Raw genomic sequence first — 13,093 nt, forward strand, 5'->3', positions numbered from 1 at the left:
AGATGGTGGGGGAGTGAGCACAGCAGGTGGTGGGGGGTGATCACAGCAGGTGGGGGGTGATCACAGCAGGTGGGGGGGTGATCACAGCAGGTGGGGGGGTGATCACAGCAGGTGGGGGGCTCACAGCAGGGGGAGGGACTCACAGCAGGTGGGGGGCTCACAGCAGGTGGAGGTGAGAGGTGGGAGAGGGGGCAGCAGATGAGGGAGGGGGGCAGCGGCTGATGGGGGAGAGCGGTGGCAGCTGGAGGGGAGGCAGCAGATGGATTCAGTGACAGTGGATGGGGGGCAGTGACTTCTGCAGCCGGCGGCTGAGGGGCGGCGGCTGAAAGGAGACAGTGTCTATAACTTACCGATCGCTCCCATCGGCTTCCACAGACGCCGGAGTGAAGGTGAGGGGAGCATTCTCCGGCCCCAGATCCATAGTGATTGGAGAGATCGGTCTCCAATCAGAGCTGGGGACGGGTGAAGCAGAGGTCACCCAGCTCCAGCCAATGATCGGCGCTACAGCTGCACTGATGGTGGCTGGATTTCAATGTTTTAGCCATTTTCAATGGCTGAAACATTACAGTGGCTGTGATTGGCTGAGTGGCGTTCGGCAGCCAATCACAGCCTCCTTAAGTCTGGGGAGGAGACACCGCCCTTCCTGAGGTCAGGCAGAGGGCCCCTCCCCGAATCTAAGATATTTGCAGCGATCGCATCCACGGGGGCTCCAGGGCCGTGATCTCACCATGACGTACTGGGTACGTCATGGGTCCTTAAGTACCAGGGAGTCATGACGTACCCAGTACGTCATAGGTCGCTAAGGGGTTAACACGTTTTCAGGCTCTACGGGCCTGCTCCCGCTTGGGGCCTCTGTGCGACTGCAGGTGCTGCACCGCGATATGTCTGCCAGTGCAACATCCCCGCCCCCTGTCCATGGGGCCCGGTGAGCAGAGGAATGAAAGGGGAGGAGCCCGGGCTGTCAGTCAGGCCCCCCTCTTTTCACCGGGCCCGATACAGGAGTCACACTAGTAATGCCCTGATGGCGGCCCTGGTTCCCACTACATTACGTCCCACAGCATTGCTCAGGAGGTCGGTATGTCACCTATTATTTCACCTTCTATCAACATTCAGTTGGCAGAACATACTTATGGATTAACTTAGTGGATTTACTTCTGACTTTTTTTTAGAAATGGGCCTGTGGTCTTTTACAAGGGTCATTAATGCCTTTCTATCTATCCAGCTTTGACTTAATAGGCCATTAGAATAGTTAGACTTTTTATAGAAGTTGGATGCAGAATTTAGGGTCACCACCTCCCTGGGCTGGGGATGTATGTGATTAAGCGAAAAAATAAATGAGAGAAGCATTTCCGTATTTTTCGGACTATAAGACGCACCGGACCATAAGACGCACCCTGGTTTTAGAGTAGGAAAATCGGAAAATAAAATTTTAAGCAAAAAATGTGGCCATGACACACTGTTATGGGGCAAGGATCTGTTGCTGACACTGTTATGGGGTTAATTTCCCCAAATTCTCTACTAAGGTACCCCATCCTGGTAATGATCCTCCTGCCTTGTATATACAGTATATGTCCCTCATCCTGGTATAGCTCCCATCCTGCTATATACAGTCATCCTGGCATATGGCCCCATCCTGCTATATAACCCATCCTGGCATATACCTCCATCCTGCTATATACCTCCATCCTGCTATATACCCCCATCCTGCTCATATACCTCCATCCTGCTCATATACCTCCATCCTGCTCATATACCCCCATCCTGCTCATATACCCCCATCCTGCTCATATACCCCCATCCTGCTCATATACCCCCATCCTGCTCATATATCACCATCTTGCTCATAATATACCCCCATCCTGCTATACACCCCCATCCTGCTATATACCCACATCCTGGTATCCGGCCCGCCTCCTGTGGCACCTTAAAAAAAAAAAAAAAAAACGTTCATATTCACCTTATCTCACTCCCTGCAGCATCGCTCCTCCTCTGTCTGTGTCAGCAGCAGCGCTGGAGTGTGGAGCCGCATCATCGTGATGTCCTCCTGTCTGTGCCGGCGGCGGCTGTGTGTGGACACGTGCGCACAGCGATGACATCATCGCTGTGCACACCGCTAGTCTCGACACAGCCATCGCCGGCACAGACAGGAGGACATAGCGGTGCTGCAGGGATCGTGGCCAGGAGTTATACTGATTCACTGCACCCTGCGCTAATGATGATGCGTGGGGGGCAGTGGATACAGCCGCAGATGATCACTCCAGGCTGTAGTTGCCAGGGGTGATCATGCGGGCAGGCTGTTTAATATGCGCGCATTCCCCGCCCATCACCCCGCCCACCTTTCAGCGCTGAGAGATGATGGGCGGGATGATGGGCGTGCATATTAAATGAGCGGGTCAATGTGGTCATGGCAGGCTGCTACAGCCTGCTCGTGCCGCCAATGACCTGCTCCACCGCAGCACCCTCATTCCCCGCAGCTCTACATTCAGACTATAAGACGCACCCCCCACTTTCCCCCAATATTTGGGGGGAAAAAAGAGCGTCTTATAGTCCAAAAAATACGGTACTCACCAGTCATAGCCCCTGCTGCTTTGGTGCTTATCTCTGGCCTTTCTGTACTTGACAGCAGCCATTAAGTGCCATGTACAACATGTGAGCGTTGCAGCCCATCAATGGCTTCACAGTATATGTACTGCAATGCTCATGTGCGATATCTGGCTCGTCATCACAGCAGCCAAGTAGACGAAGAAAGAAAAGAGCACTAAAGTGGTAGTCCTGAAATAACAATGGATTGAACAGGTGAGTAATGATTATTTCTATTTATCAAATTCTCCTTTAACCATTTTTTTTTTTTTTAATTTTTTGACAACTCGAGAAAATCATTTTAAAAATTATAAATTTGCAATTCAAGTTTTACACTTTCTAGAAAAACTTCTTCATACATAATCGCACTGCTCCTCCATTCTACTCTAAAATGTTTGTAGCTGTCAAAGCTTGTGCCGGACAGACACCCCTAATATTATTGACTGACAGGCTCATTTATGATTCTCAACTGTCTTACTACAAAATCGTGGAGACCAATACTCAGAAACATGAACCTAGAAAGATGGTGAATTCAACACTGAATTGGAAAACTGCTAGAGCCAATCCTGGTGGCCTGACATCATTATCTAGTGTTACTTTCTCTGTGGTCTTCAATTAAAATGTGAACTGTTTTGACACCAATAACTTAGTGAATAATCAAATTTGGTAACATGATTTACAAATTTTAATGTACATTTGATTAAGTTAAAAATAAAAAAAAAACTGTTTCCAAGTTTATATTATTGAAAAAATAATGTGTTTTTCTTGGCAGGTGACTGTATTAGGAGATCAGAGGGACTTCTGATATCTTCAGATTTTCAATCATATGATTTTGGTGTACAACAAGACACATATGAAGAACATTGCATTATCCCAGTTGTATCCTCAGTGCTTCACAGCATGGATCTATCGTCAGAGCCTATTAAACAGGTCCTTTCTTATGATTTATCACAGGCTATTGAGGAAAATAAAAGTCACAGAATAGATGTTGGAATTATCAAAGGACAGAAGAAATTTTCATGTTCAGAATGTGGGAAATGTTTTGCGCTAAAAGCCAATCTTGTTACACATCAGAGAACTCACACAGGGGAGAAGCCATTTTTTTGTTCAGAATGTGGGAAATGTTTTTCAGAAAAAGCAACTCTTGTTACACACCAGAGAACTCACACAGGGGAAAAGCCATTTTCATGTCTAGAATGTGGAAAATGTTTTGCAAGAAAATCAAAACTTGTTAGACATCAGAGAGTCCACACAGGTGAGAAGCCATATTCATGTTTAGAATGTGGGAAATGTTATACAAAGAGATCAAATCTTGTTACACATCACAGAATTCATACAGGTGAGAAGCCATTTTCATGTTCAGAATGTGGGAAATGTTATGCAAAGAAATCAAATCTTGTTGCACATCAGAAAACTCATACAGGGGAGAAGCCATTTTCATGTTCAGAATGTGGGAAATGTTTTGCAGAAAAATCAAAACTTGCTAGACATCAGAGAATTCATGGAGAAAAGCCATTTATATGTTTAGACTGTGGAAAGCGTTTTAAGCAGGAATCTGTTCTTATTATACATGAGAAAAGTCACACGGGTGAGAAGCCATTCTCATGTTCAGAATGTGGGAAATGTTATACAAAGAAATCAACTCTTGTTACACATCAGAGAACTCACAGAGGTGAGAAGCCATTTTCATGTTCAGAATGTGGGAAATGTTATACAAAGAAATCAACTCTTGTTACACATCAGAGAAGTCACAGAGGTGAGAAGCCATTTTCATGTTCAGAATGTGGCCAAGGCTTTAATTGGATATCAAATCTTCATTCACATCAGAAAACTCACACAGGCGAGAAACCATTTTCATGTTTAGACTGTGGGAGATGTTTTATACATAAATCATCACTTGTTAAACATCAGAGAACTCACACAGGGGAGAAGCCATATTCATGTTCAGAATGTGGGAAACGTTTTGTGTTTAAATCACATTTGGTTAAACATCAAAAACGTCACATACGGAAGAAGCCATATCTCTGTTGAGATTGTGAAAAATGCTTTTCTTTCAAAGCAGCTTGTGTTAAACATTAGAAAGCTCACATAGCTGAGAAGCCATTTTCATAACAAGAATGTAGAAAATATTTTAGTTGAAAGTTAAATTCTTCTTATCAGCAATTAAAACATGTTACACATAAAGGGGTGAAACTAAATTTATGTTCTGACTTAAAGTAAAGTTTTTCCCCTTATAAAAAAAAATAAAAATGTAAGATCCAAATAAACTTACAAAGTAGCAATTTTTTTTTTAACCCTTTCGCCCTAAAGTTTGTTTTCATCTTCCTGACCTGGCCATACTTTTCAATTCTGACCAGTTTCACTTTATGTGGTAATAACTCTGGAACACTTCAACATATCATAGTGATTCTGGGAACATTTTTTTTCGGGACACAATGTACTTAATCTTGGGTGTGCATTTTGGTTGTTATTTGTGTGTGGGGGGGGTTTAAATAAAAATATCAAACTTTTCGGAAAATTTTGCAAATTTCAAAATTTGAATTTTTATGCCCTTAAACCAAATGGTTATACCACCCAAAATAAATAAGCTTTACCCCATGTCTACTTTTTTTTTGTAAACATACATTTTTTTTATTTTTTTTTGTTAAGAACTTAGAAATATTAAAGGTTTCTCAGCAATTTCTCATTTTTCCAGCGAAACTTACAAAACCTTTTTTTTTTATTGGACCTCATCACATTTGAAGTGACTTTGATGGTCCGATGTGACAGAAATACCCAAAAGTGACACCATTTTAAAAACTAACCCATCAAAGTTCTCAAAACCATATTCAAGAAGTTTATAAACCCTTTAGGTTTTTCACAGGAACTAAGGCAATGTGGAAAGAAAATGAAAATTTTAATTTTTCCCACAAAAATGTTGCTTTTACCCTAAATTTTTCATTTTGACAAGGGTAATAGTAAAAAACTGGACCATGCAATTAGTTGTGCAATGTCTCCTGAGTACAAGAATACCCGATGGCTGGACCATATATGACAAGCTTTTCTCCCCCCCCCCATTCACCTTTTGTGTCTCCCCTATTTCCTCATAGACTGTAAGCTTACGAGCAGGGCCCCCACTCCTCCTGGTATCTTAATTTTGTTATTTTGTATTGTCTCATATTGTCTGTACATGTCCCCTCTTAATTGTAAAGCGCTGCGGAATATGTTGGCGCTATAGAAATAAAACTTATTATTATTATTATTACCCAATATATGGTGAAAAACTATGGTTTGACGCACATCAGGGCTCTGAAGACAAGGAACACCATTTCAGTTTTGGTATGCAAAATTGTCTGGAACTGATAGCGGATGCCATGTCTCTTTTGCAGAGCCTCTGATGTGCCTAAACAGTGGACCCCCCCACCCCCACCCAAACAGCTCGATTTTGGAAACTACACTAATCGGGCTGATGAAATGAAAAATTACCTTTTTTTTTTTTTTTTTTTTTTTTTAACACTAAAATGTTGCTTTGGCCTCAAGTTTTTAACTTTCAAAAGTGGTGATAAGAGACAACTAATGGTACAATTTGTTACGCAAATCCTCCGGTCTATGGCAATACTCCATATGTGGTCACAAGACTACCTTTGCGGCATAGTTCTAAGCTCAGAAGGGAAGAAGGAGTGCCATATTATAATTCAAATTTTGGTGTTATGGTTTGTAAGTGCCAGAACAGCAGAACACGTCTATAAGTGACCCCATTTAACAAACTATACCCCTAAATGAATTCATCGAAGGGTGTAGTGAACATATTGACACCACAGATGCAGCACACAATTTTATAATATTGGGTGTTGAAGAAAAAATAATTATAATCTTATTACAAAATTTAGTTTTTGCATCATACACTACTTAGCCACACGAAGAAACTCAGACGGGTAGGAGCGCTATTTTATTCTTGGAGCACAGATTTTAATAAAGTTTGAACTCCATATACAGAGCCCCTAAGGGCCAGAAGAGCAGAATCGTCCTTAAAGTGACCCCATTTTGAAAATTACACCTGTGTGGGAATTGATCTATAGAGCTGGGCAAACCCACAGATATTCGGGTTCGGGACTAGACTTTAACCCAAACATCTGCCAGGATGCCAAACCCTATACAAGTCTAAGGGGACCCGAACACTGTGTTGTAAAATGATAGTGATAGAAATGGGTAGAGCGATTACAGCAGAAGTATTATATATGTTTTATTGTAATTTCATACATCTGGATTGTCTGGTTTTTTTGAATTTTTGTTAAAAATAAAAACAAATATTGGATATTTTTAAGCCCAAAAATGCTCATGTATTTTCTTCCTTCTAATTCTGAATATGGAGTGCCTATGTTTAAATTTTCAATAACATTTGTATTTCTATTTTTGAGATAATGTGCCTGAACAAAATATTGGTGTATTAAATGGGTTATCTGGGCTAATGTGATAGGTCTGCAGTTACTCTATGCAACTGCAGACTTATGAATTCTCCTAGCATACGGATTGTACGCTGCGAGGATTCCAAGGTTTATGAGCTGGGAACGGCGGTCACGTGACAGCAACTGTGTGCCATACTTGTTTCCAGCCAGAAACAGACTAGTGGGTGTGGCCTCACTCAATAGAAGTGTATGGAGTGGGCGCATCCAACTAGCTGGCATGGCCATCCAGTGGATGTGGGCTTGATGAATGCATTTGTCACGGTTGTCTCTATTTTTGGAGATTAGTGATGGATTCAGGGTTGGAATCCCTCATTTCCATCTGGGACTCTACATTTAAACGTGGTTTTATTTCTTTCTGTGCCTTATGAGTTAGTCAGTTTTGTTGTCTAGCAGTTCCTAGCTGAGTGTTTCAGCTGCTTTATAGCCACACCCCCTCAGGTTTAAGTAGTTGGTGTTTCCCAGTAATCCTTGCTGAAGATACAAACTCATTGTTCTCTGTCCACCTCAGTGGAAGGTCTTGCTGAGGAGTTGTCCTAAACTCTGGCTTTATCCTTTTTTCTTTGCTGTTTCCCTAGCTTGTCTTTCCTTCCCTTGTGTCTTATTAGTGCAGTGGTGGGTCTAGTAAATCTCACCTGCATCTCACTAGCCAGGGTATCTGCAGGGCTTCTCAGGTTTCTCCTCAGCGACAGTTGCAGGTGTCCCATCTATCCCTCTCACTAGATCCAGGGTCCTCCGTTATAGTGTCATCAGTGTCCCCTTGTTTGCTGTGCGTCCGACGCCCGTAGGTCTGAACGCACGTGCCACACGCAAGTGTGACAAGATTTATATGGAGCAAGGCTATGCCCACTAGAGTGGTACTGGCGGGAATATTCAGCGCACACAATAGCAATCAGAAACCGGTGAATCCTTGCAGTGCACAGTGCGTCCTCTGGGAGGAGTCATAAGCCTGCAGTATTATGTTATGTATAGCGCTGTGCACAAAGGAAAAACACATGCTACCCACTCCTCTCTATTATTTTTATCCATGGACATGCACCAGAGCTATTCGTAATCCACCCCTAGCCGAACCACACCCTAGGGTGGATATATGTGGGCAGTCAGTCCCACCATTTCTCTGACTGCTCATAAATCAAGCCCTGACATGGCCTCTTTACTCTCTCAGCATTATATGTGCTGAAGCCTGCTCCAGGCTTACATCACTGAGACTGCCAACCATATATTGGGAACATTTTACATAACATTTTAAGGCTGTGAAAAAGAAACCGCAGGGTATGGTCTTACCAGCAGCTGACTTCTGCGTAAAAACTGCACTGCCCAGGAAGGATGAATCATCACTTCCAGGAGGAACTGTCTACTACTCTCCAGTCTATGCAGCGCTGGAGCCAAAGAGAAGGCTTGCTTGAGGGCGATAAAGGTGTTCTCTTCTGGAGTCCATACTCTAGGATTCGCCCCCCTTGCGGGTCAGGGCGATGATGGGGAGAGTGCGGGACAATAATTGTGGGATGAACGGTCAATAATAGTTAGCGAAACTGAAGAATCGCTGGATTGCTTTTAATCTACGTGAAAGGCAGAAAGTGTATCCAGCTCACCTGTTATTAGAGTCCATACTCCCCTCCAAGGTGCACGAGGCCTGCCGGTCAGTCCATACCGGTGCGTGTAACAGGAGATTAGAAAAGAAAGGAATGGGCCCAGCACCAATTCAATAAAATATACATTTTTTTTTTTTTTTTTTTTGGTATCCAGTTAAAATAATGCCGGGGAACTCACTGTACAAAAATCTGTATAGCAGGTGAAACTTTATGCGTTTCGGACGAAAACATTATCTAAAATCAGAAGAGTCTTCTGATTTTAGATATTTTTTTTCGTCCGAAAGGCGTAAAGTTTTACCTGCTATACATATTTTTGTACAGTGAGTTCCCCGACATTATTTTAACTGGATACCAATAAAAGAAAAAAAAAAAAAATTTATATTTTCTTGAATTGGTGCTGGGCCCATTCATTGCTTTTAATCTTCTTTATTGACATGCTCCTGGAGTGTGCTGTCTCTGGGTCACACTGGAGGGTTAATATCATACCCGGTCCGGTGCTGCCCATATGAGACTCTAAGCTATAACCATGAGGCTCTTTGCTTTTAATCTGTCTGGCCTAGGCCACTTCAGCATCGCCGTTACCTTGTCCGGATCCATTCTTAAGCTGTTGTCCGAGATTATGTAGTCTAGGAAAGGCAGGGAAGACTGCTCAAACAGACACTTCTCGAAATTGGCATAGAGATTCTCCCATAGTCTCTGTATCACCTGGCAAACATTCCTCGTGTGTGTAGACAGATCGGGAGAGAATACCAGAATTTTGTCAAGGTTCACCACCACTCACAAATAGAGCAGATCTTTGGAATATATTGTTGACTAATTCCTGGAAGACCACCGGTAATGTCTTTAATACCTTAGAGATTTCACTCAACTCATTAATGTTTTAAAAGAAATTCCATGGAGAGAATTATATACCATAGTCACAATGGATGTGTCTGCACTATATTCTAGTATCCCACATGATTTAGGACTTCTTTGTTTTAATAATTTTCTTGACCAAGATTTCTCCTGCACAAAAGAAATTAATTCTACAAGGTATTTCATTCATGATGATATTTATCAGCAGCTACTTGGTACAACAATGAACTTGAAAGTGGCACCTACTTACTCTAATCTTTTTATGGCCATCTTGGAGCTCCTTTTCATTTACGACACCCCATTTATTTTTTAACCTTATTGTGCTTTATAAGAGATGCATAGATGATCTTATCTTTCTTTGGGACAATTCCTCAAATAGCCTTGATTGTTTTATTTAATAGATCCAGTCAAATGATTGGGGTTTAACATTTTCTCCTATTACTAACAATACCAATATTGACTTTCTAGACCTCAATATCTTTCATGATAAACATAGATTTATAACAAAAAACTTTTACAAAAAAGGTAGATACTAATAGTTATGCCATTACAACAGCAACCATTATCATTATATCAAATGGCTAGCCAACATTCCATCTAACCAATTTAAAAGGATTAGAAGGAATTGTACCCAAGTACAATACTATAAAGCACAATTTCAGATTTTATTTGACTTATTCACTGAGAGACTATACCCCAAATATACCCCCCGAAATTAGATCACCAGCCAAGGTGAAGCGGACAGCTGGGGTCTGGTATTCTCAGGGTGGGAAGAGCCATGGTTATTGGACTCTTCCCAGCCTAAAAATAGCAGGCCGCAGCCGCCCCAGAAGTGGCGCATCCATTAGATGCGCCAATCCTGGCGCTTCGCCCTAGCTCATCCCGCGCCCTGATACGGTGGCAAACTGGGTAGTATACGGGATTGATACCAGCTGTAATGTCACCTGGCATCAAGCCCTGGGAATAGTGATGTCACGGTATCTAAACAGATACCCGACATCACTAACCCAGTCAGTAATAGAAAAAAAAAAAGAAAAAAAAAAATTATTTGAAAAAACACTCCCCGAAACATTCCCTCTTTCACCAATTTATTGAAAATAAACAAATTCCGGTCGCTATAATCCATTTTGGAGGTCCCACGACGACTCTGGACCTTCTAGAATATGGGGGGGCACGTTCAGGGAACGTATCCCCCATTTCCTGGAAGAGCAAGCTCTCCATGAGCAGTGTGGGTGCAGTAATCTGAGAATACTGCACTCACACTGCCCCGGTCCAACCTAGGGCAGAGTGACCGGCAGTAACCTCATTCCAGAATATGAGGGGCACGCTCACAGAACGTACCCCCCATTTTCTAGAACAGCAGGCTCTCCATGTGAGGAGTGTGGCTGCAGATTATTGCACTCACTCTCCCCCGGTCCACAGTACAGCAGCATGTGCAGCAGCGAGGTCAGCGTCCCTGCTTGCAAGGATCCAGCTGACAGCCGCTGTCTGCATATGCGCCGCCAGCTTTCCAGAAGGAGGCGGAGTGATCGCGGGGACGGAGCAGCAGCCAGGTAACGGGGAAGACTGGGGGTGACGGCTGGAGACCTGGCAGGACCTGGGGACAACTTTTATGTCGCATGTGACGTGTCATCTTGCATGCTCCGGAGGGTGGAAGGGGGGCGGCTCTGGAGAACCGGAGGGGGCTCCGGGGGACCAGAGAGCTCCAGTGTACCGGAGGAGGGGTCAGGGGGAGGACATTTCCCTGCGATCTGAAATGTTTGATAATTTCAGATCGGAGGGAAATGAATGCAGAGCCGGCGGCGGCAGTTTTCAGTGCGCTTCGGCGCCATTTTGAATGTTCCGGAGGGGGGGTAGGGGTGGTGGGGGACTCTCCGGTACCGGGGGCCTTGGGGGCACTAGGGGTTTATATTTCTTTCTCATCTGACATGTTTGATCACGTCAGATGAAAAAGAAATCAGTTTTACTGGCCATTTCTTCTTTTTTTTTTTTATGTGATCGTCGGTATACAGTGTATACTGGCGATCACATTATTGGGATCCAAAAAAAACACCCCGATTCATAATCTGGGGGGTCTCGGCTACCCCCGGTAGCTGAAACCCCCAAGATTTTCGTTCGCTGGGGGGGCGCTACAGGGTTTTTTCGGACCGACGCTTTAAAGCGGCGGAACAGAATAAGTACCCTGTTTTTTCCGCCGCTTTTAAGTTGTACGGCCGTCGTTATGAGGTTAAAAATACTTGATTTCATAATCACTATTTTTAATACAAAAATAAAAAAACTTGACACCCTACCTTTAAGGTAACAGGTGACCTCAGGGATTGCTTCCGGGTAATGGGACTGCAGCCCTTTAAGAAAGGGCACTTACAAAAGACCTGCGTGTGGATTGAAAACAGGAAGAGTTTGCAGCAGACTCCGGGACAGGATAGGAAAGGATGGAGCCACCGTATGGGTGTGCAGCACCCCTGCGGTACCAGGTGCCACAAATGTAACCCGTGGAAACCCAAACCCTGGAATACCCATGCCAGCAAGTACACCAGCACCTTCAGGCCACCTACACAATCCGAACACCAAACTGGGACACTATCTAGCAACAGGTAAACGGGATGGGCACTGACTGCATAGTCGCCACCCAATCTTTAGGGAGAGACCCAGTGAAGGGCAGGGGCCAGTGGTCGGTTGGGAAGTTGACAGGATGAAGTGTTCAGAGTGGAGAGGAGTAGTGAGGAGTGGAGTGAGAGAAGGAAGTGAAGGAGTAGAAAGTAAAAAGTACAGAAAACGACCTGAAGAGACAATCGGAGTGCTGTAAAATAAGTGAGAACTGTGGAGTATGGAACCAGGACTCTAAGCACTGTGGGTTACCTGTGGAGACATCAGACTCCAGGAACCGCGGGACACCTGTGGAAGTCTGGAACCAAGGCTCACGGGACTCCGCACAAGATGGGGTGCAGACCCAAGGACAGTGGGACACTTTATGGTCAGCTGTTAACTCTGGCGGGCAAGAAGATTTCCAGAGTCCATCGCCAACCCAAAAAGCCTGAAGCACAAGCAGCAAAGAGGGAACCGGGGACTGAACCCCTTAAAGAGTCCAGACTGCCTGCATTAGGGCCAAGACTGACTAGAAGGGACTCTCAAGTAGCTCCAGGCCATGGGAGTCCAACCACAACGAGTGCATGGAAGACAGCCATCCCAGGTCACAGCTGGCACGGAGAACAAGGGGAGCGGGAATACCTGGAACCAGCACCAGCGGGTCTAAGTACCACAAGTAAAAGCAAGGCAAGTTGAAACTGCAATACTGGTGTGGACTGTTTATTATCACCCCATGCACTCAAACAGACGGTTCCCGTCTACAACCCCTTCATTCACTGCTGGGGCCTATCCCTGCTTGCGGAGGGCTCCAAACATCAAAGCAACCAGCAAGACCCTGCAGTGGCGGCCCCCAATAACTTGGTCGCACACCGCAATTGGCATAGTCAGAAACGCTTATTATTTTTATTTTTCCCTTTTTTTTCTTTTTTTTTCACCAAAACATCCCCCTTTCTTTTCTGATGGACGGCCCCCCGAGGGCCACGGTACCGGGCCGCGACCACGACACCCCATTGCGCACCGCAAGCCCGGGACAGAGTA

At 44.3% G+C, this 13,093-nt stretch overlaps 1 protein-coding gene across 2 annotated transcripts in view; it reads left to right on the forward strand.

The window, feature by feature from the left end:
* Nucleotides 1-6,830, forward strand: part of LOC142312324 (uncharacterized) — a 48,949-nt gene extending 42,119 nt beyond the window's left edge. For both annotated transcript variants that reach the window (XM_075351254.1, XM_075351253.1), the window contains exon 6: nucleotides 3,353-6,830. In XM_075351254.1, the coding sequence (XP_075207369.1) occupies nucleotides 3,353-4,611 (1,259 nt within the window). In that variant the 3' untranslated portion in view covers nucleotides 4,612-6,830. The remainder of the gene's footprint in view (nucleotides 1-3,352) is intronic.
* The last annotated feature ends 6,263 nt before the right edge of the window (nucleotides 6,831-13,093 follow it).

This window comes from Anomaloglossus baeobatrachus, chromosome 5 (genome assembly GCF_048569485.1).
Source record: "Anomaloglossus baeobatrachus isolate aAnoBae1 chromosome 5, aAnoBae1.hap1, whole genome shotgun sequence".
In the NCBI taxonomy this organism is placed as follows: Eukaryota; Metazoa; Chordata; class Amphibia; order Anura; family Aromobatidae; genus Anomaloglossus; species Anomaloglossus baeobatrachus.